This window comes from Onthophagus taurus, chromosome 6, assembly GCF_036711975.1.
Source record: "Onthophagus taurus isolate NC chromosome 6, IU_Otau_3.0, whole genome shotgun sequence".
NCBI lineage: Eukaryota > Metazoa > Arthropoda > Insecta > Coleoptera > Scarabaeidae > Onthophagus > Onthophagus taurus.
In genome coordinates this window covers 3,179,537-3,206,054 of record NC_091971.1, presented here as the reverse complement: position 1 = coordinate 3,206,054, position 26,518 = coordinate 3,179,537, and the positions used below count along the sequence as shown (strand labels likewise).

At 36.4% G+C, this 26,518-nt stretch overlaps 1 protein-coding gene, 1 long non-coding RNA gene and 1 other non-coding gene across 4 annotated transcripts; 1 reads left to right on the top strand and 2 right to left on the bottom strand.

Moving 5' to 3' along the window:
* Positions 1-1,375: 1,375 nt before the first annotated feature.
* Positions 1,376-5,935, bottom strand: LOC111424733 (zinc finger protein zelda). Of its 2 annotated transcripts, XM_023058386.2 has the most exons (2): positions 5,417-5,935; positions 1,376-5,113 (listed from the first exon to the last, which is right to left on the bottom strand). In XM_023058386.2, the coding sequence occupies exons 1-2, from the start codon at positions 5,631-5,633 to the stop codon at positions 2,919-2,921; spliced, it is 2,412 nt and encodes an 803-aa protein (XP_022914154.1). In that variant the 5' UTR covers positions 5,634-5,935; the 3' UTR covers positions 1,376-2,918. The 2 variants fall into 2 exon arrangements, with proteins under 2 accessions (XP_022914154.1, XP_071052495.1); XM_071196394.1 differs by having other exon boundaries at positions 1,376-5,935.
* A 3,999-nt stretch (positions 5,936-9,934) lies between these two features.
* On the top strand, positions 9,935-11,285 carry LOC111423372 (uncharacterized). The gene is made up of 3 exons (XR_002707463.2): positions 9,935-10,571; positions 10,640-10,979; positions 11,055-11,285. It is a non-coding gene; the product is annotated as an uncharacterized lncRNA (long non-coding RNA).
* Positions 11,286-18,032: 6,747 nt separating this feature from the next.
* On the bottom strand, positions 18,033-18,105 carry TRNAV-CAC (transfer RNA valine (anticodon CAC)). The gene has a single exon. It is a non-coding gene; the product is annotated as a tRNA-Val (tRNA).
* Positions 18,106-26,518: the final 8,413 nt, after the last annotated feature.

Below are 26,518 nucleotides of genomic sequence, written 5' to 3'. Positions count from 1 at the left end.
ACATTTTTCTATATTTTCTGAGAATTGCAAAACGATATCTTAAGAAATCGATTTTTTATGATTTTTTAGATTAACACTTTATAAAATATAAAACGAATGGTTTTAAAAATTGATATTTGAGAAACGTAAAGATATTTCTAAAAGCGGTTTTTTACTATAAAAAAGTGAACTTTTTGTATAGTTTAATATGCTTTTTATTCCATCATTATATCTCAATTCGGTTTTGAGATATGATTTTTAAAATTCTCTTTTGACAGTGTATAATAGAAAAATGTGCAGAATTTGATTTAAAAAATCATAGCAACGAGGTTTATGGAAAATAAGAAATTATTTATGGTACACTAAATCTGTAATAAATATGCTTTAAAATGTTTATTTTTTCATCATGATATCTCAATTTGTTCTTGAGATATGATTTTTTAAATTTCTATTTTTAAAAAATATGTAAAGTTGAGTTTAAGCAATCATAACAACGAGGTTTATGGAAAATAAGAAATTATTTATGGCACACTAAATCTCTAATAAATAAGCTTTAACATGCATTTTATTACATCGTCATATCTCAATTCGTTCGTCAGATATGATTTTTTAATTTCTATTTGTACTTTCCCATAATCTCACATTTAAAGATTAATAATTATTTAATTTAAATTTTGAACTGGTTATTTGATGAGATTTTGTTAAATTATTTGTTATGATTGGATGAAAAAAATAAAAGCAATTAAAAAGAAAGTTTTGTCGAAAAGGTTGAAGCCTTTAAAACCAAATAGAAGAATAACTAAAGTTATGAATGTTATTTACACCTGAGTAACGGGGCGGAAATAGACCATTTACTGGGGTTCGTTACTCTGAAGGGTCGTAAACACCACTTTCATTCAATAACATTAAAACAACCGACACCTTTTGAAGGTTAAAAGAGATATTTCTAGGAATTGTTTCTTACCTCTCATAGCAATAAAATTGTGTTCGTAGTCAATAAACCGTTTCAAAATATTTGAACATAACAAAAAATAAATAAAAAAAATTTATTTGTAATTTGAAATATTGAAAAATTGCAGTGAAAGCGTTACGAGGGTTGCTGTAACTGGTTCCACAAAATCAAAAGGTGGGTTGATTTATCACCGGAAATGCCGTAATGAGCTGAAACAGGTGGCACGCGGAGGTGCTTTAGACCCCTGGGAACAATGCAAACCTAAAATCAATTAAGTTTTTTTCTTCTTGGAAGTTCCTATCGAAAATTACGATTACGGGATAGTTGAACTGATTCTTTATTGATTTATTAACTTACCTTATTTAACGCATTTCACCATACTTACCCTTTTTAATTAATTTCATAAGGAGACAATAAAAAGAAATAAATAAAAATGTAACTCAATTATAATCAATATTTAATTTATTTAACATATTAATTTGATATAAACACATTATCCGAAAATGCAAATTAGAGAAATCATATGTACAGATTAAAAAAATGACGGAATAAATATTCAGTCTTAACAAATGATACACAATTATCTAGAACCTGGAATGCATCTGACAACAACGCTAACAGGGGTCGTGTGTAACTTACAAATGTTCACTCGAATTCGCACTCTTTCGACTGAACTTAGGAACAACAACAATACAATTATCGAGCACTCGTCTTATATCATCCTGTTTTTTCGAATACAGAAAGAAATAGTAATAAACGATCACAGCGTCGAATAAAAACCGTTCTAGATAATAATTGCACTAATAATAAAACGAAATTGAATTTAAATACACAACAGTGCCCCCTAGATTCAAACGGTTATTTGGAAAATCAACGAAACGAAAGTAAATTTGAGTGCGTTTCGTTGATTTTCGATTTCGATTTGATCGGGGGACGGTTTTGGCACGAAGATAGACACTAATTTTATTGTGTGTTCACTGATTGGCACTGTATTATTTAGTTTTGAGATTCATATTGAAAAACTGAGGTAGTTACGGTATCGGAAAAATATACTTGTCTAGAAAATGAATCATTCAAACGTCCTCGTCCATCAATTAAATATCAAAAATTGTCTGCGTTGTACAGGTTATTTATTGCGTTAATACATTATTAAAATTGATTTATGGTACGCAAACGCATAACCACTTTTACATTCACTAGCTAAAATCTTTTTTTATTTTATATGTTATTTTTTTTCTCATCTGAATCTGATTCAATATACAACGTCAGTTCTCTTTCTAACTTCATTTGTACACAAAATTGATATAGTATTAATTATTAATATAATCTGATATAAATATTAATATTATAGTATTTATAAATCTAAAATAACTGAGAAGACTGAGGTATTTCTGTTTTGTTCATATTAGTAGTAATATTTTTTATTCTCTTGCTTAAGTATTTCCTCGTCACTACCACTTATTTCCTATTGTTTTCGTATATTGCTCTTTTTTTTTAAAAATATACATTATTACAGAATGGTTAATTTTCAATGACCTCGTTTATACTGGAATAAAATTGTAATACAATAATATGATCGAAATCACACGGAATGTTTAATAATTAATAACTAATTTTTAATAATTCATTTTTAATAATTAACATTTAATAATTACATAATAATTAATTATAATTATATAATATGAACAATCACAGTGGCAATATAGTAACAAAAAAATGTGTTGAATAAACTGCGTCATAGAAAATTAACCCAACTGTTCTGATCTACATATTTATGTATAAATTAATAATCTTTGAGCAATTAACTTGTCGATTACAATAAAAAAATACTTAAAAAAAGTAACTATATACAACAAAAATAACAGAACATCTGAGTAAACGACGCCAGGATGCCGCTTTGAATAATATTTACTTATTTTATGGTTATTCAAATCGACATGCACACAAAGACAAACTTCATAATAAAAAACTTTCATATTTCTTTTAGTTATTGGTCCGCAACGGAAATAGCACTGGTTGCGGAACCTGATTTGGAATGTGGTTTCTTAAGATGAGTTTCGCCGTGCTTCACCATATGATCTTTCCTGATAAATCCCTTTCCGCATAGCTCGCACACGAAGGGTTTTTGACCGGTGTGAAGGCACATGTGTCTTCGCAGGTCGGTTTTGTGATTGAACTGTTTTGGACATTGGTCGCACTTATGAGGTTTGTCTCCCGCGTGTTTGCTCTGATGCTCCATGTGCTGTTGTTCGCAGGAAAATCTTTTCCCGCATCTGGCACATTTGAACGGTTTGTCGCCGCTGTGAAAAGTTTTGTTATGTTGTGTTAAATAACAAGATTTATTAAAAACCTTATCGCAATCAAAGCATTTGTGTAACGGCTGTGGTTTGACGATGTTCGACGTGGATGTTATCTGTGGGTTGTTCTCTTCCATTTCTCCACTGGTACGAGCAGATTCAGGTGGAAAATTTGACATTTCGTATTTAACTTCAGGCCTTAATTGTCCATCGGTTGCTACTATTAAATTATTATTATTAATAGGCGCTAGTGGATACATATCGCCTTCTATCGATGTCGGATCTGCCGGTGTAAGTACTGAAAGTTTTGAAGAGTTATTTTGTTGGTTGTACCTTTTCGTGTGGTTAAATGAGTTGCTGTAGTACGAGTAAGGGGCCGTTACCGACCCCGTGCCCCCCACGTCCGCTTGATAATTGCCCATGTGGCCGTATCTGTGCCCTTGAATTTGCGAGAAACTGGGCAAAGGTTGGCCCTCTTCCACAGTAGAAGTACTGATATCAGTTAAATGGGCGTGGTATTCTTGGACGTGATCTTCACCAGTAGTATTGTGGTTGTTGGTGATAATAACTGGCGAAACGTGGGGGGCATCCCCGTTTGGGTACATCTGGTATTGGGTGGCTTCCATTGGCATCACCATAGGGGGCAGGAAACCACTGTTGCTGGTGCTGGTTAGTGGGTTGCTGGTATTGCCCATAGTGTTGAGTGATAGCAGGCCCCTCGAATCGATAACTGAGGGGCCTGCCTCCCCGTTTGGGGGACTCCCCGACAAATTTGGTAGGCCGGTTGGGTGATGCAAACCAATCGGATGATGCACGTTTGGCCCTGGAGGGCGATCGTAAGGACCAGCGGGTGATTGCTGCATCATCGGTGTGCGATCAAAATTTTGTACTTGTTCCTGTTCTGTTCGTGATTCTTCCCTTGGACTATTCGACGATTGATCATCTCCCCGATTATTTTGATCCCCTCTAGCCGGATGGTGATGGGTGCTAATTGGCAAAGTCGCAGGATCGGGTTGGCCACTTGATTTAACGGCGTTTTTATGTAACGTCGTGTTATAATGTCGTTTTAAATGCCCTGAACTCGTAAACCATTTATTGCAAGCTGTGCAATTATACGTTTTTGGCCTTCTTGCTTCATTCGATTTCCACGTAGCGCTTTTTGTGGGCGTTGGTGTTGATTGCGGAGGACCGGGTTGATTTCCAGGTATTATCCCGGGATTCGGCGCTTGAGGCGGTATATCAAAAGCTCTGTATCCGGGGTTCATCCCACTATCGGCGGTTAAGCCGTTTGGAATAAAATCGCTTTGTGATTGACTTGATTGAAATAATTTTTGATCGATCATACCGTTGGGGAATATCCCCTTTTCTGGGGGCATATACATTCTAGCGTCTTGCCCGAACATTTTTGGTTGCGAATTTTGATGTTCGGGTGACCATTGATTTAACATGGCAGATACGGAATGCGGGTTTTGACTAATCATTTCAGCGTTTTGCCTCTTTTCTTCTTCCGTGAAAACTTGGTGAACTTTATGGGAATCAAGATCTAAAATTTCGCTTTGTTGTTCTCCCTCGGTTTTGATGATATCGCACCCGGCAAACATATTATAGTTTTGGTAATTTCCGTGGTGATTAGCCGGCGTTGGCGGATGGGTAACGTTTATATGTTCGGAAAGTTGTGCGGCCGACTCGCAAACGTATCCGCATTTATCGCATTGTTTCGGACTTGGTGATGGTGTGGGTTGTGCGAGATAAACGGGACTCGATGACGAGACTTGCGAAGATTGAGAGTTTGATCGATCGTATTGATAGGGGTGGTAACGAAATGAGTTTTGCGATGTCATTTTATTAGAATACTCTTGATTATATGGCATATTTGATTGGGAATCTAAATTAAAGAAAGAATCAGAATAAAAATGTGGTTGTTGCTGTTGTTGCGGAGGTGGTACTGTTGATGATGGGTAATGTTGGGGGGAAATTTGTTCTTGCTTGATTTGGTAATTTTGAAAGCCGGGAGAAAATGAAGAATTCTCGGGGTTTTGGTAAGGCGACGAACCGGCGCTGTGGTAACTTTGTGGTGTTGGTGGTTGACCGAAATTGGGATTATTTTCGACCGGGGATCCATTTCCGTATTCGGAAGTATTCTTCATAGTAGAATCGGAACTATCTGGATTATTTGGTAAAAACTCACGTTTGATTTTCGTGTTGTTGTTTGTTTCCTCAACGGGTGGCGCGGCAGCTTGATTGGCCCACTTGTTGAGTAGATTTTCCTTATGGTACTGAAGGTGGACTTCGAGGGATTCCGCAGAGTTCAAGTAAAGTCCGCATTCTTTGCATTGGTACGGTGTCGAGCTGGCTTGTTGTTGTTGTCCTGGTTGTTGATAGTGTTGCACGTTGTTACTGGCCATCACAAAATAAAAGTGTCACTCGGTCCAACTCAAAAGAAAATAAAAAAGTCCTCGCGTGTTCTCCGCGTTTAGCCCATTATTCCCGATTTGTTTTCGTACATTGAAAAACAAATAATAACGATCATTCACTTTTTAGAATTTTCGTCGTTTCGAAGCGACCAGATTTTATAGGGAATTGTGCCGGTTAATTTTTGCAATCACTAGAATATCTTTCTAAAAAAAACGCAAGTCGTGCAAGTACAGCAAGCAACACAACACTTGGAGGCTAAGAATCGACTGGCTCTGGTCCTCCTCAGAATTTCGGGAGTCCACAGTTAGGTGCGTGTTTTGAGACGGAGAGTCCGCCTGTCCGAGTGCCGACCAATAGCGAGTGGCCGATCGTCTTCTGTTAAGAGGAGGGGAGACGTGAGCGGAGGTGCTAGATGCTGCATTTTTGAACAAGGCCCCGTTCCCTTGGATTATCGTGTTTTCTCGTGCGTCTGTATGCGTGCGAAGGAATGAACGCTACACGCGAAAGAGCCCCAGAGAGAGACGGAGAGATGTGCGGAATAGATGCGTGAAATTTGGGAATTTACCCCCCTACCGTTCACTCGACGAATGTTTTAAATTAGAGCGGAACTTATTTCGATACCGGGCACGTTTTTAATGCCGACCAAAATCCGGTTAAAACAACATAAACCTCCGGAAAGTTGTTTTTCGGCTGTTCGTTTTCTTATTTTCTTTTTAATATGGAATGAAAGTTGAGGAAGATCGTTATCGTGCTTGATGTTAAAAGGGAGGTGAAGATAAGAATTTCTTTGCTAAGGTGGCGACGACCAACAATTCTGGGAACTCCTAGATTTTTGTTACTTTACCACTTCAAATAAATTTGATAACAAATATTAGCATACAATTACATTCTAAAACTATTAAATAAACCCAAATGTATAACCCTGTATACTATTTCATTATTGGACCCTTCAAAAAATTAGTTCTATTACATTCCTCCATGATTCTCCAAAAATCGTGATTCATCGATTACTCAACTGAAATGTAAACTCCACGAAATATTTTTAATATTCTTGGTTAAAATAAAGGATCGGTGCCAAAAAGAAGATTGTGAGGCGAAATTTATTTCTCCATGAACAACCAAAGTTGTACACTGTTTGGAATATGCCTATTTTGGGATTTCTAGATTCCAGATTTTAAAGGCCTTTCGAAGAAAAAATACAATATTCTTAGAAATACAGTAAATTCAAATCATAAAGACTACTTTCCTAACCTTAAGAAATAGTTTGTTCCACAAGATATAGAGTTACAACATCCAAATACAGAGTACCATATAAGGTAAACGAGAGCAATAAATCATACCATGCTGACAATGCAATAAAAAATAAATAAACTTGGTAAATCGAAAACTGGAACATTACCAAACTCATTTTGGCATAAATGTTAATTAACCCATTTAGTCCCACTGGTGTGTTAAATTATTTTTTGTAATCGCTACGGTAATGAAAGCTATTACAGTACTCAAACGGGTGCTGTAATGAGACTCCTTACAGCATCCGATGCTGTAATGAGATTTTAGTAACATTTTATGGAACCAGTTCAAGTTGGTGACATTGGCTCATTAATTTTTCTAGTTGTCAATGTGACAATTTTTGTCTATGGATATTTAAACACATTCTAAGCATCGAATACAAGGTCCATAATGATGAGGACATTGAGCATTTCTCTTATTTTGGGAGGTGTACATGAAACATTTCTTTCAGGTGAATATATTTTGTGTTTTGACACTTTCTAATTGTCAATTCAAATTTCTACTTTCAAGTGTCATGGTGTTACCAACTGTTACATACCTATTTCCCTACATGGTCAAAATTTATTTAATTTGTTAAGAAAAATAGCATAAAAAACACGTTTCGTAAGATTTAAAGCACTCATTCATTAAAAAACTCGTGGCTGCACCACTCGTTTTTCAACTTGAATTCGTGCATTTCAAGCGTGTCTTACGAAACTAGTTTTTTAATACACTATTACAGCCATATATTTCCAGATTTGAAGGTGCTGGCTGTTTGTACGATAACTATAAGTTTGTTAGGCTATATATATCAAAATATTTCATAATTTTTGCTATTTAAACCATATTTGCATCAATTCTTTTCTATTGAATGTTTCTGTTCAAAATATACAATGGAAATAAAACTATTTCTTTTTTTTTGTGGACACAAAATTCTTAAAATTCTTGAATGGCGAAATAAAAATATGAATTCTTAAAATACGACTTGAAACATTGATGGTGCAAAGACACACCATTAGGATGTATGATGATTTCGTATTATCAGAAACAAGTTTAGACGCATTTATTCGATGATTTGGTGAGTTTTTGCACCAATTTTAGTATGAATATTTTTTATATTACACTTCATACTAAAGTTGGTATTTGTTAGTATTATGTTGTATCACTATTATTATTTATGTGTGACTAATTTATTACTTAGTTAATAAATGATAATCAACATATTTTTGTGTTGTTGTTCGTTTATCTTACCAGTGGTGCATTTTTGCACCAACTCATATCTCATAAGTTATGAGATTATGTGAGATATTGTGTTATGAGTCATAACACAATTTTTTTTTCAAACGCCTGTGTACATTTTTATACTTTTCATTCCATCTTATCTCAAGGAAAATTATAAAAAACCGATTTTTTTAAATATAAAGCAGCGTGGGACTAAATGGGTTAATTTATCCCAATACAGACATTTCATAAATTTTATATAAATCTAGCTTACTCGTTTACGAGAAAATTAGTCGATTCCAGACTTTTGTTCATTATTTTTTAAGGACACTTTATCCATTTAAATAACAAAGAGTATCGGAGAGGTAAACGTTAGTTTGAACCCGATATTTGTAACGGAAACATGTCATGAAACACTGTTGCAATGACAGGAATAAGGTTCATCCCTATAAATTAACACACTCATGCCAATTACAACAAACACGTTGAGTATTGTATTTGGTTTAATGACGTGTGTAGAATTACCCCACAGTTTATGCATCAATATATTGTCAACATTTATGCAAAATAGTCCACATCACTCTGAACAATGAAAATTCCTATTTCAGTTTTGATTTAAGAACAAATAAATACAAATTCTCAAATTTAAACAGTAATATTACAAATACAATAAAACATCATAAGTCAGTAAATAAATAAGTATGATGGATCAGTGTGGTGGACAAGCGTAACTAATTTTAGACGAAAATTTGGGTCCAGGATCGATTTATTTCGAAGTTTACTCTTCATTATTATCATTGCAGAAAATAAAGTTTTACAGAGGTAGGTAGTCGTAAATGGAATTAGGAATGCCAACGGTTTTTTCCTAAGTGATGAGTATTCACTTTTTATTTTTAGCCCGAATTCACTCAACTCTAATTGGGTAAACTCTGTAAGTCTTCATCACAATAATTTTATTAAAGTTTCATTTTTATCTATGAACAAGTTATTTGGAAATTTATGAAGAAATGGGATTTATATTGAGTATTTAGAATCTAAATCAAATATTCTGTTAATATTTTTTTAAGAAAAAGTATCTTATCTTGGTATGACGTAGCAACTGAATATTGTTTCCAAATTTGTATCTATCTCTACGACTATCAAATGATTCTAAAAATTCTAATTATCAAATCATTCAAAGCAAATATAATCATTTTAAAACATTTTGCCATCTTATTTATCTTGAATAACTAATACGGTTTTTTCTCCTCCTTATATCCGTTTATTTTTGCCCCCCAATTCTGCAACAAATTTCATCCCAACCCAACGTAACCCAACCCAACCCAACCCAATCCAACAAAGGCTCTGATCTATTTTTCTCAATCAGGAGCATATAAATATAGAGTAGTTTTAGATCTAGGATAAAAATTGTAAAGTTCTAATATCGTTTTTCTGCAATATTGCTGATCATCTTTGGCAAAATAATGCACCTTGTCTTTCTTTTCCATCTTCTGGAAAAATAAACTTTATTATTTAATGGTTTCCATTACATTAAAATATAGTTAATTAAATTAAATTCTTGTTTTGTTTTATTATGCCTCTTTACTTTTATTATTAAAAAAAATTCTTTCTGCACCATTAATTTTGACGCTTTTATTTAAACCATCAACAATAAAGTTATATCGTTATAAAGTTTAATGTCTACATAAAATCTCGACAGACAAAAAAGGCGTTTACCTTCGCCGACATTCATTAGTCATTATTTGAAATCCGGGTGAATGCACCGAAAGAATGCAAAAATAGCATCACAAAAGCGTCTACGAGAATCGCAAATAAATAATGAACGTTACGTACATATGTACGTAGTGCAGAGAGTGCAAAAGTGAACGCAGCCGACATTGAACTTGGACAAAGAGTAAGAGAAAAGTTATTTTAACACGACAAGCAACAGCTCAAACGACAAGACGTAAGACGAAATGATTAAATGTCGGCGTTTATTGTTGTTAATTACGTGTGCAAAACACTCGCCGCGAGGTAAACGTACTTTTGCCCTTGCACAACACTCGATTCCACTCCTCCGCGAGAAGAACAGAAAAAAAAACGACCGAAAAAAACGAGAATATCGAAAAAGGCAAAAAAGAACGACGCGAACGAGCAAAAAAAAAGAATTCACGACAACGAGAAAATCGTTGCATGTTACACTCCTCCGGCTTGCGTCATCCTATTTTTTGATTGAAATTAGTTTCTGGCCCGGAGTGGATTGTTTCTCTTTGTCGACGATAGATTGTTTCTCTTCGTCTCACAATCAAGAAACCCGACGTCCGTCGTCGGTCTGCATCATTACTTCATTATGTTTCCTTTGTTTTTCGCGAACAAAACGTAAAGTTATTTTCTCATTTAAGCGCTAATCGTAGCAGACGCCATATAGCTTTTGACAATGAGAAATGCGATGTTGTTTCGTAAGTATGAATTAACCCATTCGGGAGGTCGTTAAGGAGTCGAGAATGATAATTGTCATTTTCTGCAGAAACATCAAAACCACAATCAGAAAAACATTTTTAAACCTAACATTATATTCCTATTATAATTAAACCTTTTAGATAAACACATATAAAGACATTTAAGAATGTACGAGGATTTTATAAAAGAAAATAAGTGGACACTCTGGGTTGTATATGTATAGTGTAGTACGCAAGTGGTCGCGGTAACGTTCGCGATTCTTTGTTCTTCTGGGTCGAGCCGTCGCGACAAGAACAGCAGCATGGTACGGCGACGGCGAGGGGAGAGGTGGAACTGGTGGTAGAGGGCAGAGGGAAGAAGGCAAAAATGCAGTTTATAGAGTCCATTAATCCAGGCGCACGTTCAAGGTGAGATCCCTCGCGTTTTCGGCGATCAAATAAACCCTGATGAACCTATTTCGGTGTTTTTTCTTTTGGCCACAGCTCTCGGTCGCACCGCGCCGCCCGCCCGACCACGTCTGCATGCATTAATTGCATCCTGGGGCGATCTCAAGTTCGGATGCTGCGTCGTCCAAGGTCACCAGGCCAAACATTGTCTATTTTAAATTCTGCGCGGACCAGCTCCAAACCAAACTTTCAAACAAGAATCAAAAGTTTTAAAACTAACAAAATTTAGACAATATTTTATATCAATAAAACTATAATTACATTCTCTTTTTTGGCTATTTTGCTAATTCTTTTTAGTCTATTTCAAATACTTAAAACTAATGTAACAATTAAAAAAAAGCTATATAAAAAAGGGATTCAACTTTAATGGGACAGTTTCCAGAAATTCTACAGAATTTCCAAAAATTACTCCAAAGATATCTCAGGATTTTTAAAGATAGCAATAAACACATCAGAACTATCACGTATTCATTGGGCCAAACAAATTGATGCTAGAATTTAATAATCATCAATATTTTAGCTACCTTGTTTTACCGCTACCTTTTGAGTTTTTGAAGACTTTTTTAATGCATTAGTTGACAATGCAACTTTTAAACATAGGAATGAATTTTGGACAGTGATCAATACTTAAACTTAAAATTACTTATTGCAATACTTAAAAGTCAAAGAACATGGAAATTTTGTAAGTCAATAAGTACTGAAAGATGTTCAAAATTGTTTTATATACAGGGTGATTTATTACCTCACCATCAAACTTTAACATATGATAGCTAATCCTAATAATATTTCAATTATTTACGAAATTATAACACTTTAAAGTTTTCTGCAGCGAATTTATTAATAGCCAGTAAAATCAAACATTCAACAAAAACAAAGTTGTCATTGTAATTTGGCGGTTTGCTTTATGGTTTAATTATTACATACAAGAAGAAACTCAAAATGTATGCTTATAGCACTGAAGAGTATGTTGATATAATTTTCGTGTATGGTTTTTGCAATAGAAATGCTCGCTAATCAATACAAGAATATCAAGGAAGATTTCCACAGCGTCATTTGCCATATTATTCAGTTTTTAGCGATTCTTTCAGAAGACTTCGAGAAACAGATAATCCTGCCCCAGCAAAAGCTATTCGATCGCATGTAGTTAATGTAGAGGACGAAGAAGCTCTAATTAATGCTGTCATTGATAATCCTTCCATCAGCACTCGAAGATTAGCACATAACATACATGTAAGTCAAAATTTTCCATGGCGCGTATTGAACCGCGAAGTCCTTCATCCGTATAGTAAACAGAATGTTCAAGCTCAAGGTCTGTAGAACATAAGGTTACCTAATTCCCTATGCCTCTGTAGTATCGATTATTACCCCGCAGATTGACGTCACTGGTTCGATACAGCCAGAGTAAAAGATAGCCTATACATGCCTATACTGTGGTACAGTCTATATAAAATATTTAAACCTCGCATCGTGTTGTGTTGTTCATAGAACCAGCTACGTCACTGACCCACCTTGCCTCTCAGAGGAGGAGAATCGGTATTGGGTAACCTTATGTTCTATAGACCTTGGTTCAAGCTCTACAGTCAGGAGATAATCAGCAACGGTTAGCATTTTGTGAATGGTTATTACAGCAATATGCCCAAAATAATGACTTCATTTCAAATGTTCTCTGGACAGATGAATCATATTTTACACGAGATGGTATAACATAATTTTGATACATTACAAAATCCGCATGCGATTAGACCAAGGAAATTTCAACAACGTTTCAGCATCAATGTTTGGGGTGGAATATTTAACATCAATTTACTAGGTAAATAATTGAAATATGACATATCTTCATTAACATTTTTTTTTTGGTAATTGGATTAGCTATCATCAAAGTTTATCAAAGTTTGATGGTGCGCTAATAAATCACCCTGTATAGTAAGTCAAAATTTGTAATATGTATTTGATAACAGAAAGAATATGGTCATAGCAACCATCTATTATAATATGCAAGAATTTATAAAGTTGGGTTGGGTTGGGTTGGGCAACAATGTCCAGAAATTTCAAGCTAAAAGAAAATTCAGAGAACTTTTAAGTAAAAGATTTCGAAAGATGTCCAGGAGTTTCTAAACATTTTCTGGTGTTTCTAAAAATGTTCAAAGCTTTGGAAGAATTTGTAAAGTTCTCCAATCAAAACCCCAAATCCTTAGCAATGCAACAACTCTCGATAGCTTACAACGATCACTTCATGTAGCATATTTAATATCTGGACCAGCTATCTATATCAGATACAATTTCAAAAAAAAATTTTGCTTAGGGATAGAAAAGTTGCAAAAGATTAATAAATCATGATTTGAGGTAATAAAATTTAGTAATAAAATCAATTAATTTATCCTTAATATAAAAATTATGTAAATAAGGTTTATTTATTGTGTGAAAGATTTCGTAATCTCCAAACTGCCTCATCCAATAACTTTGAAACTTATTCGAAGTTTTTTCTACCTGTTCATCTCAAAATAAAATGACTAAATAACTCAGGTACAAATTGCACTTTTTAAATGACTTTTTATTTTTAAAAAAACTTTTTCCTGGAAACTCGATAATGTTAAAAATTAAAAACAGGGTCATTAATCTCGCTATTTCCATAAATATGTATCGCTAAAACTTACAGAAAGTAATAAATTGGAATTAATGGAATCGAACGGGCGAGTTCGGTGAAATAAAACGCGAATTCCGCCGGTTTTGAGAACGCATATTGTTTGCATAAATAGTCAATTAAATGTTTCCTTTGTTAGAGAAGTGGCGAAACTTGTCCTCGCGAACTTTGATCTTAAGTCTGACCGCGGTTCATCCATAACCTAGCACTATAATCATCTCGTTTAGCTTTGTCCGAACGCGCCGTCTGCCCCAGAAATGCGGTTTATTGCCGTTATAAAAACTATTGGCTGTAATAAATATTTCCAGACGTCCTTGAATACTTTGATGTTTCGCCGACGTAGCTTTCGGCTTCTTCGTAGACCAACGCAAACGTGCCTGCTTTGAAACCATATTTACTATGAAAGGGCGGAAGGAAACTTTCTTGAAAAAGGGATACAAAAATAATTGTCGTAATACCGTTCTGGGAATTCTTAAAATATACACGCAAAAATATACCTACTTTTTGTAACATTTTTTTTTTAATGTAACGAAAAAAATTTTATTTTTAAGAACGCATACTGTAGACGTCCTTGTAAAACAATATGTTTTGGCTGCCGAAGTATAATAAAAACTCGACCACAACCAACGATTAGAATTTTAATTATGTAACATAAGGTCAACTCATAATAACATAATAAGAAACTATTTAAAAATAAAAAAGAAAAACTTACTACGAATGTACGTTTCTCAAAACAGTTCTCAAATGTTTCTAATTGTAGGTCTAGGTCGAATGTTAGTTCTAGTGGCAGTGCAAGTGTAAAACTAGAACTAACACTATACCTAGAATTAGAATCATTTGGGTTTAGCCGCACGTATCTCAAGACGGCTAAACCCGAATGATTCTAGTTCTAGGTATAGTGTTAGTTCTAGTTTTACACTTGCGCTATCACTAGAACTAACACAAGACCTAAAACTAGAATCATTCGGATTTAGCCGTCTTGAGAGACGTGTGGCTAAACCCGAATGTTTCTAGTTCTAGGTCTAGTGTTAGTTCAACTTTTAGCTCAATAAAAATAGACAACAATCTAACACTGAATGACAATTAAAACTAGAACTAACACTAGACCTAGAACTAGAAAAATTCGGGTTTAGGTCTAATGTTAGTTCTAGTTTTACTTCAATAAAAAATAGATGTACAACAATCTAACGCTGACTAACAGCTAAAAAAGAACTAGCACTAGCATTACAACCTTTGATTATATATAATATGGATTGGATTTATTTGGAGAGATAGCTTGAGCAAGGTGATCGAACCGAGATAGACATAGAAGCGTACTGCCATATAATGGGTGTACTGATAGAAGTGAGATAGATATAGAAGCGTACTGACATATAATATATCTATCTTTGTTACACTTTCACATTATCGCTTTCCATCTGCGTCTATTCACCTTGAGCAACATTTTTGTTAGTAGATATATTCAGTTAGCTCAATCCATATTATATATAATCAAAGATTACAACTAACACTATATCTAGAACTAGAATCATTTGAGTTTAGCCGTCTTAAGGGACGTACAGCTAAACCCGAATGTTTCTAGTTTTAGGTCTAGTGTTATAATAATAATAATAATAATAATAATACACTTTATTGTACCAAAAACAAAATACAAATTGCAGAAAAAAAAGAAAATTAAACATGAATAATTCTTTTTTGGTACAAACCACAAGGCGCCAATTCAGGAAGCCGAAGCTCCTGTTCTTCCATTGGAACCTCAACAAAATAAAGCCAAGTAAATTTGAGAATAAAGAGCACAGAATAAAGAACAGAATAAGAACAGAAGAGTGTTAGTTTTAATGCTATTGTTGTATATTTCTATTGAACTAAAAGTAGAACTAATACTAGACCTAAAACTAGAATCATTTGGGTTTAGCCGTCTTAAGAGACGCACGGCTAAACGCGAATGTTTCTAGTTCTAGGTCTAGTATTTGTTCTAGTGCTATTGTTAGCTCTAGTTATAGTTGTTATTCAACGCTACATTGTTATATATTTATATTGCATTAATCTGTTATATCGAGGTTTTATTGTATATCATTAATTTTTAAAGAAAAATAATTTACACACCCATAGATAAAGGGCGGCATTTAAACGGGGCGATACACGAAATTATTTATCCGTAGCGACGCAGACATTTCAGGCCTAAATTAAATGCATTATTAATGAGGAGGCCGAGGGTTAGAGACAAGACGCAAGGGGAGATGAAGAACGTCACGCCTAAGAAACATCTTAAATTCTTTATCGATGAGAAGACAAGACGTGTTAGGCCAGTTTCATAGGACAGAGAAAGATGGAACGTTTATAACAGGTTAGGATGAGAAAGAATAGAAACGAAAATAAAACGAACAAAGATGGGGAACAGATGAATTGGCTCCGCAATGTGAACTAGCCTTGTAATGAGTCGAGAATTCATAGTTCTCTACTTTTTGGTTGTCTTTCTTCTTTTTCTTCCGACGAAAATCGCGTTTTTAAGAGAACCTTTCCGTCTAGGAGATAGATAACATCAGTTTACGGGCGAATGGGTCCATACGTTTCTTTTGTGGTGGCAGAACCCGTTATGATCACCCCACACCCCACCAATACCTTCCTTCTTTTTTTTTGGTATGGGGATGTAGTGAAGAAAACAGCCCTAAGGCCTCCTCTCTCCTGGTATTCTCTTCGATTTTTCTCTCTCCATCTTCTGTACCTAGACACCCATAGATAATAACAGGGAGAATTGGAACTAAATCTCTTCACTAATTGATGGTTTTCAAGTTTTACCCCGGTGATTTTAAGAAATAAATGGATTTTGAGTAGATAATTGCGATTATTTTGGAATTATCAGAAATTATAGATTACTAACAAAAAGTTAGATTCAAATTGTACGTGTAAGTAAGAATGAATGAAGGCGACAAAATCCATTCAAAGAACGATCACGTCTCGAAGCGTTTACGTCCTGACGAAATAAAAATAAAAAGAAAAACTAGGGAAAGGATACAAGCGCAAATATTTGGGTCAGGGGTCCCTGAGACGCCTGCTGTATTCATAAATCGGCGACGATCGTGGAATCCCTTACCGATATAATGAAGGTAGACCTTCGTTCCTTCGAAACCACGACAAAAAAGATAGAATATGTCTCATTTTGTCTTTAACTTTTTTAAATAATTAATGGAAATACGGCTTTGGCTACTTAAATATTAATGTTAGAATATTTTAACTTGGGATCTTTGTTGTTGATTCAGAATGAGTCCCAAGACCTAATCAGTAACCACCTTACGACCACTTTACGCAGCACTTAAAGCAACCTCCGCGGAATATGTAAGCGGATTCTTCGAATGAACGAAAGGAGGCACACGCCGAAGTGAGCCCCCTTTTCCCTTCTCTTGCGTTATTCCCGGGACCGATCCCGCGAGCCGTACGGCATTAAGATCCAGCTCTCTCCTCCATTCGTTCCTCCTAATGGCCTCCACAGAATAACACGGATTCTTATCCCTGACCTTACGCATTGGGTTTTTCGTTGCGGTTGGTCTCTTCCGTCTATATTACTGCGTGAAACGAGGCCAATGACATAAACATGTATTGTATTTAATGCATTAAATAGATTCTTTGATGATATACATTGACAAAAATATTTTGACTTTTTGATAGAATGTTTTTTAAAATTGTCAAGTAAAAAATAGAATTATGCAAAATTGTGCAGAAGTATCATCAAATAATATAAAATGGCAAAGATCAAAAAGTCTTCTTGGTAAACCAATGTTTTTAACGGTAAAAAATGTTGCGGTAGTTTGGAAAATTCCAATTTTTTTGGATAGTAGCGTTAGTTCTGAGGTTATTGAAACTCCGCGAACAACGATGTCTGGAGATGTTCAACATTCTGCAAGTTATGATAATTAATGATCTTATATTATTTATTTTTTGGAATAAATAGTAAAATATTTCTTTTTTTCGCTTGGATTTATTTTGTTGGGGAATTCAAACCGGAAAATAAAACGGTGATGGTATAAAGTCTTCGGGGAATGTTGATTTGATAAAATATTCCAGTCAGTGTCGTTTTCCATGCGTAGATGGGCAGAAGGAGGTGATGGCCGTCCGTGTGTGCTTGATGATGGGCTACGCACAGTCGTCCGTTGACAGTTGCACGAAACACCGGTAAAATGGAAGGAAAAAGGCGGCTTCGTTAGTCCTAAACGTCCAAAATTTGCGACGTTGATTTGGCCTTATACCTGACCTGAATCGTGCGTTCCTGATTTTTTTCGGTTTTATTTATCTTGATAAACTTTAGAATACTTTTTTATATATATTATGTATCGGTAAAAAGTTTAAAAAGAAATAAATTAAAAAAAAAATAAAAATGTTTCCGGCCGGGTTCGAACCGGCGACCTTGTGCGTGTGAAGCACACGTGATAACCACTACACTACGGAAACTTATATTAAATATACACTAAAATAAGGTATATATACAGTTCGTTTTTTTTCTATAATACCTGTCAAATTACTGTAAAGTTGGCAAAATTAACAGGGAATTTTTTTTTATCATGTTTTGAAATTAATATGTCACATTGACGTTTATTTCAACTTTCCTTATTCAAAAAGTCAAAAGAAGGAATAAGAATGGTTCTGAATTACGTAGAAAAGACGATGATAAACGTTCGATTAACATTCAAATAAAAAATGAAGGAGACATGGTTACTCTACTACATGCAGGTTACAGAGGTGGCTTTTTAGAAAATTGCTTGTTACTTTTTAATACATAGCAAGAATACTGACAAAGATTACCACAAATTTCGAATTTCCAAATGTTTTACAAATGGGTTAACAAAAATCTAATTTCAGCAGTGCAAAATTTATCTGGCAAATATGTACCTAGTGTTTTAAAAGGAAAAAGTGTTTTATTGCAATTTTTAATCGAACATAATGTAAATGTTAATGAACACGAAAGAAAAGCTCATCTTTGGGAAAAGATCGTGCCAGTTTCGCAGCAAAATACAAAAAGATATGTCGTCGATGATCTTGTTCTGTGGAATAATATTGAAGTGTTGCAACTTGCTCTTTATCATTGTCAGCATAATGTAATTGTACTAGTTGTACTAGAATTATTCAACAACTTGTATAAATCACGTTGAAAACTTAATTGAAAAAGGCTAGTACAATAAATATGTACTTCGTTAAGATCGTATTTATCTAAAAATGTATTGGTATTTTAACCTCAACTATTTAGTTACTAAAAATCAGGAAAACAACGTAAATTTTGTAAGGTTCCTAGGTAATACCAACAGAAACCCTAAAAAATTTATCTTGACAACTATTATAAAAAAAAAGAACTATGCTTCTATCATTATAAAAATATAAAATCGATTAACTCATAAATTCTCATAATACAGCGAATTTCACTTACAATGTAATATAATACAAAAATATATTTCCCTACAAATCAAGACTGTAACATGACTGAATGTTTCTGGTTGTAGGTTTGATGTTTCCGTTTTTAAATATCAACAAACTTTTATTTTTATAAAGTTTTAAATTTGGAATAAGAAAATACAAGTTAAAACTTTTAGGAAGTAGAATTAAATTGATAGATATATTTTTGGGTTTTTTTTATGTTAAAGGTTGATCCGTGGTTTTATCCGTTATTGACTTTTTGATCACATTTGGGTGAAAACCTTTAGAAATTCAGCACATGAAACGCTCCGCTCATAAAACGCGCGTGAAATACACGTAATGATCTCGAAAGAGGCGGCCCGTCCAAAAAGGGGAAAAAACGCGAAAAATTTCCATACAAATCGCCCGCGGGAGAGATGTTCTCCACAGGGGGCGTACTCCCGTCCCGACAATACGCACAAGAAGCTCGTCTCGAAGCTTCGTTTTCGCCCCTGAGGATATGTCCGTGGCACCACATTAATAATTCGACGCATTTACGGTCCAAGTGTCCATCTCGTCCCGTCGGATGATACAATATATCCATTATCAACCCCTTGTCGTCATCGTCCGACCGAGGCCGGGGGCGGCTAGAAAAGGGGGCCACGGGGACGCACGGGCGATCAACGTTGGCAAATGTTCACCCGAGGCTTCTTGCACATTTCACATACTAAACAGGAATCCTCGTAAACAGCCTTCCGTTCGTGGGTGGCAGTAGTTTTAGCTGGTAGTGAAGGGTCGGCGGTTGCGGTAGACCCCAAGGTGCCGCTAGACTCTTAGTGCAAAGGTTATATATCTTACGCATTTACAATATTGACACGACGAATTAATCACGTCGTGAGACGATTCGTTTTGCGCGCGACTCGAGCCTTTGGACGTTAAGGGCCTTACGCCGCCCGGGGACAACAGGGGAGAAGTTTGAAGGCGATTGAAGGAAGGCCGTCCTGTAACTTGTAATGCGCTCCTCAGTCGTAGTGGATTGACAAGGTCGTTACCGACAGAACCTATTTGTCGTTTTAATGGCAAAGGTTGACAAGAACTAATAACTATACTGATTACGAACAAGTTAAACTTTGTAAAAAATGAACTACAAAAAGAAAGTATTAAATTAAAAATAAGAATAAAATAAGAAATATAAAGTACTCTCATGTTAATTATCACTTTCTCCACTTAGTAACTAGGCATTCCCCCACCAGCTTTCGAGGCCTTCCTAAGAATATCCAATTCACCCCTACGGCGCTTCCATTTCCCCATCAACGACGGGGACAAGGAAGGCCCAAAGCTGCAAGGATAATGAGTCCCGGTAACCGGATAGCACCGTGCCAACATCTTCGGCTGTCCAGGACGTCTTGTGCGAGGTCTCCTATAGGAACCCCTACAGGCAGGGCACCTGATCCCGTGTACTGCGGGGTAAGACCGCCCCCTTCACCCCCCTTTAAGGGGACCTTAGGCCGAGAAGGGGTGGTGCGTGTCAGCACACACACACACACTCGCAGCCCCCCAGATCAATACCTCAGGGCAGCGGCACTGGACCCAGGTCCACCAAAGCCTACTTTACATTCGCCCCCGGCCGTCTCCCGAAACGCTGTTCCCCGCTCTCCCTTCTCCGTCACCCTTCTACCACCCACCCCCGGTTAAACCCCCAGTCGTGGTGCTAAGGTCCGCAGGACTGGACTCCGGGAAATTGCGCGGAGAAAGAGAGAACCTTGACCGAGGGGTGGCTTTTCGTACCGCGCTGCGTTATAGTGAGGGGAAGAATTTTATAATAAATCTAAAAATATAAATGCTTTTCAACAAAATTATATAATCATAGAAAAAAATATAATTAGTAAAAAAAATTTGTTTAAATCATATTGAGAATCACAACGTAACAACACAAATAAAAAATATCACATCTTAAATTACAATATGTTAAATAAATAAGAAGTTATTAAATTTTTGATTTGGTTTAAAAAATCGTTCCTTTCAAAACACCTAAATTAAAAAACCCTTATCAACATCAAAAAATAAAATCTCTGTAAGCTATAAAGTGTAGACCAGCATGTACGGTCCTGACATGCTTAATCTAGTCCTGGCCGCGTGTGCGGAGACGTCCACGGAGCAGCGCACGTGTTGTACAAGTCCCCTCAAACCACCCCAAGCAATCTGCCCCCCGTAAAGGGGGCGGCTGATTCCGGTCTCCACCCCAAGCTCGGACATTCTCTCTCTCAAGCGACAATTTATTACTTATACATACAAATTCCACGGAGGTGGACTCGTTGCTGCCTTCGTTGCGCAACCCCCTTACGTCGACTGACTAATTACTTTAAATTAACGGTCGGCCGGCCTTCCGAGCCTCTCTTGCTACTCCCATTCTAGTACACAAGGCCGTTTCAGCCACCCCTCGCCCTTCAACGCGAGGGGCCGCTAAGTTTATGGTTTTGGGGTGTGGAGTTGGAGTTAAAAATGGTAATATTTGGAACGGTTTATGTTGATTTTGTGGTTAAAGCGAAGAGAAAAAGAATTATTTCGATATTGATACATTTTGGGACGCTTTTCTTTTCTTCAATTAACAGTTAAGATAAAAGAATGCGATTGGAGAAAATGAAAACGTTAGATAAACAAACACGGTATTAAGCCGGGCTTAATTCGTAGTTTATCTCTTAAGTCCGTTTTCCTTATAATTAATTCATCCATTAGACACAGTAGCTAACATTTGATTTAAATACGTTAATTAGATCCACGGGAATCGCCCGGCGATGCAGTTAGAGGGCCGACCAGGAAGCGAGACCCTTCTAAATTACGTTTATCAACCTGCTAAATTATGCATCCCTCTGTTTTCTACGGCACAGCCTCGCCCGATATGGTCACGTTTAAAATCTCCCCCTAGAACTTCTCTTCCCTTTCCCTAGTGAGATATCAGTAGGCTCGATCACGCCGACGTTGAAAGTCCAAATATAAGTAAACTTAGATTTGTTTCATTAAATAAATAAATATCTTATAATAATTTTTATAAATGAATGTAATACGATTTGAGTATGTACGTGAACACCGTTTTAGGGAGACCAAAAGTGAGTATTTGAGCTTGGTCCGGTAAAGGGCGTGCGCTGGCCACAGCTAAGCTCGTTAGAGTGATGCAAATCTGAGCTATCCATTATCCGGGAGCTATCTTGGCTACCGCCCCCGCCAAGAGCGCGCTCCCCCGCCCTGCTGAAGAATAGTCAGAATTTGCATCCCCTATCTGAGCGCTGATATATGGCCGGGCCTTATCTCCTCTGTCCACCCTGCCGGCCACTGTGGCAAGTGCTAAAGTTTAATTTATGTTGCCGGCACTGCATTGTCACGTCTTACGGGGTTCGTGGCCCCCATGAAAGTCGCCCCTCGGACTGACCGGCGCCTCCGCCAGAACTGAAATGAATTATGGTCCGTCGTTTAATTTAATTAGTACGATGAAGGGGCGAGGTGCTTTTTGTTTGCACGACTTAGTTCTAAACTCAAAAGTAAATAGAATCTTCTAGATCAATTACATACTTAAATTAAACGTAATTATTTATATTTATGTAGCTACAAGATTTTGTTGATAAAGTTAATTCAGTCCCCTATAAAATGATGATATCCAAGTGCTAGAGAACTTGCAGCAGTTAGAACTGGACGGCGTTTCTTGTTCGAAAACTCAGCCATGTGCAACATGGGCAGTAGTGGTTTTTCTTCGACGCTACGAAACCTGGAGCGGACCTTAGCATCCAGTACATTCCGACATTAGGTTATCCAATATTCCGCCTCGGTGGACGAAAGGGGCGTGGGGCGGGTGCCCGAGGCATGCAAATGAAGTTAACGTCTCCAGTTGGAGGTCCTAGGTCCCCAGGGGGGCGGAAGGTGAGGAGGCTCAGGGGAAAACCCCCTCATACGGTGACGCTACCGTGGAGGCGTACACGCGCACTCACACGACTTCCCCGTTACTCTATTGATTAAAGACGGCCGCGGTCCAGCAACGGGTAATTTCCCCCTTATCTTTGCAACCCCCGTCAAGCTACGCTACGTGCGAACAAAATTACAATACTAGTTGAGAAACTTTGGTAGCTAACCAAACACTTGAACGAAATTTATTTATAACAGAACGAAATGAACGGGTTAAAATGTGAGATTCTGGTGTAGGCCTAAAATTACTGTTAAACGTTGCGGGGCAGTTTCTGCTTCTTAATTAAACATTTAATGACTCATAAATTGCCGACGAACGGCTAAGGTGGGCGATGTTCACCTTCACGCGTTAACGCCTTGATAATAACAGAATCTCGAGAGGAGAGTAAGGGATTTTATAGCACCTCAAAAGTAACTTGATGGATTTTGAAATATGCAATGAGAAAGATTAAGATTTATAAATCAAAAAAGAAATCCTTAGATATCGATTTAAAAAATCTTAAAGACCACGATTTTCCTTATACACATTCTAAAAATAACTTTACTATCGTTTACGGGATCACATGAGCAATTGGTTTCGATACAAAACCCATTACCAGAGCAAATTAAACCGTGGACTGTTCTTTATCGAAGAGTGAAGAAATCGCCAAGAGGGCACTAACACTGTATCTACATTGTAATTGATTAATTTTATGCACCCCCCAGCAATTATGGTAATAACAGTCGTCCACAAGGCCCTTGACCATCGTAACGCCTAAGTAAGGACCGATTTCGAGCGGTACTTATCAATATCACCCCTCGTGCGCACCGAGCGACCTTTTTTTGCCAAGCGAGACCGCTTAATCGACCGAATTAACCGTACAAATTGGTCAGGAGATAAGATCGGCGAAATCGTCCATGCGTACAAGCTATTTGTCATCGGGAAAGATTTCTTTTAAGAGCCATACTTAGTTAATACTGTAATACCCTTTAGGCAATAAGTAATAAATAAATGATACAAAAAATCTTTTGTGTAAGATCTGAATAATAAATATTCTTTGTGAACGTGTTAGCAAATGTGATTATAGCACCCTAAATGTGACGGTATGAAAAACTTGGGGCGACACAAGATGTCAAAGTTCACGTTGACCGGTGGTCAGTTTGGATGTCCAATTTGTTCTCCTGAGGGACCGGGGTGAGAGGTCAGCCACGGAGCGGAAAGTCATCCCTTTAATAAGCCTTACATGGACGAGAAATCAAAGAGAGAGGGAATGGAGGCGCCCGCCTCTCGGATTAACAAAAGATGAATAAGGAAGACGGCAATAAAAACCGCCCGTGGACCGTTCATTGAAAGGTCAAAGAAGGAATTGAAAGGGGTGTGGGTAGGCCAGCTATCTGCGGCTGGGGCTTTTTTTTTTTGAAACTCCCTGACGCAAATGACAAAACCTCACCCCGACGTCCTCAACGTCAGGCGCCGGCCTTTTTCGAATCTTTAATTATTGATAAGGCCATAAAGCAGTGACGTTTTGAAAGTTGGCCTGTTTAATAATGGAAAGATGGAGGATCGCGGACGGTCGTACGCAACTGTCACAATAAACAACGAAAAACGAAAAAAAATGGGTGTGTTAATTTATTTATTTATTCTCATTTATGCACTTGATTCAACAAAATTCATCTGATATTTTGTAGTACAGTAAAACCTCGATATAACAGACGATGATTATACGATGTATAAATCAAGGCTGGTAGTTCTAAATTGGAATGTTTCTGGTTCCAGGTCTAGTGTTAGTTCTACTTTTCGTTCAATAAAAATATAGTGAAATTCCTCTAACTCGAATCACTAAGGGAGCGGAAGAAAACTTCGAATTATGGAGAATTGGAGTCAGAGAAAAATTAGTAGAATTTCAGTTCAGATTTAAAACAGAAAGCTTAATAGTATTGTAAGTAGAAAATTAATCAAGTTTTTTAAAGTAATCCGTAATTTTCTTTTGGCTTAAAGTGGACAAAGCTCTTTGTCGAAAAAATATTCTATTAAATGTAAAGAATTATGAATATTATCTGGAACATTCTCTCTTGATAATACAAAAATGTCGGAGCTTTCTAAGAGAAGAATAAGCTTCATCAAATGTAGGCACAGCGATAAGTATTTCCTTTTCAAGATTATCATCATCCTCATCTGATTCTGAAACAATAAGAATTAGGTTTGTTCTCGTTCAAGAGTCTGTAGTTTCTGAGCCTGAGTCTATGTAGTTTCATTCTGTAGTTAAAATTACTTACAGAACAGATTCGAATATTTTATTCTTTCGTAAATTTGACTTATAGAAGTAAAAGTTGAAGAAATTCCATAGTTGTTCAGTTCGAGTTACAGAGAAATTCGAGTTAGTGAAATTCGACTTAGAGAGATAAAAACACATTTGAAACCTAGTCAAAGGCTTGAGCTTACGAAAATTATTTGACTTAGAGGATAATTCGAAATATAGAAGTTCGAGTTAGAGGAATTTCACTGTATACCACAATCTAATGCTAAATAACATGTAAAGCAGTACTAACAGAAGACCGAAAACTAGAAACATTCGAATTTAGCCGCACGTCTCTCAAGACGGCTAAACCGGAATGATTGTAGTTCTAGGTCTTTTGTTACTTCTAGTAATAGTGCTAAAACTAGAACTAACATTAGACCTAGAACTAGAAACATTCTAGATACTTTCTAGTTGTAGGTGTAGTGTTAGTTCTAGTTTTAGTGCAATAAAAATATGCAACATAGTGATCTATATAAGAATAGAACCGCAGGGTTCTATTCTTGGCCCAATTCTGTTTTCAATTTATACTTCCCAACTGTGTTTGGCTGTAAAGCACTGTACTGCGCACATGTATGCTGATGATATTCAATTATACTACACTTTTCCAACATCAAATCTAGCTGTGGCTGAAAGTAATATTAATGGTGACTTGAAGGCCTTGGTCAATACTGCTAATGAGCACAGCTTAAGGATAAATCCATCTAAGTCATCGGTGATGGTCTTTGGGAGCCGGGGTGTTTTGGACGAAGTCAGGGATGGGTTGAGCTTCAAGATTGACTCTGATGTTTTGCAGGTTGCTGAAAGTGCAAGGAATTTGGGTATCATTATTGACAGTAAACTTAGATTTGACTCGTACATTGGTAGTCTACTGCGTCGTGCATATGCAGCGTTAAAATTGCTCTATAATAGTAGGCATTTATTGGAACAGCAACTGCGGATACGCTTGTGTGACGCCCTGGTTCTCTCGATCTTTAATTACGGTGATGTATTATATGGCCCTTGTATTGATAATATTCACAAGGTAAGAATTTAAAGAGTTCAGAATGCGTGCTTACGTTTTATTTATGGCATTAGGAAATATGCGAGTATCTCATACACCTTAAAATGGGTGGGCTGGTTGAATATGTCACGTCGTAGGGCCCTTCACTCTGCTTGCCTCTACCATAAGGTTCTGACTACCAAATGTCCACCATATTTATACAACAAAATTCAATTTCGAACAGACGTTCATAATATTAATATTA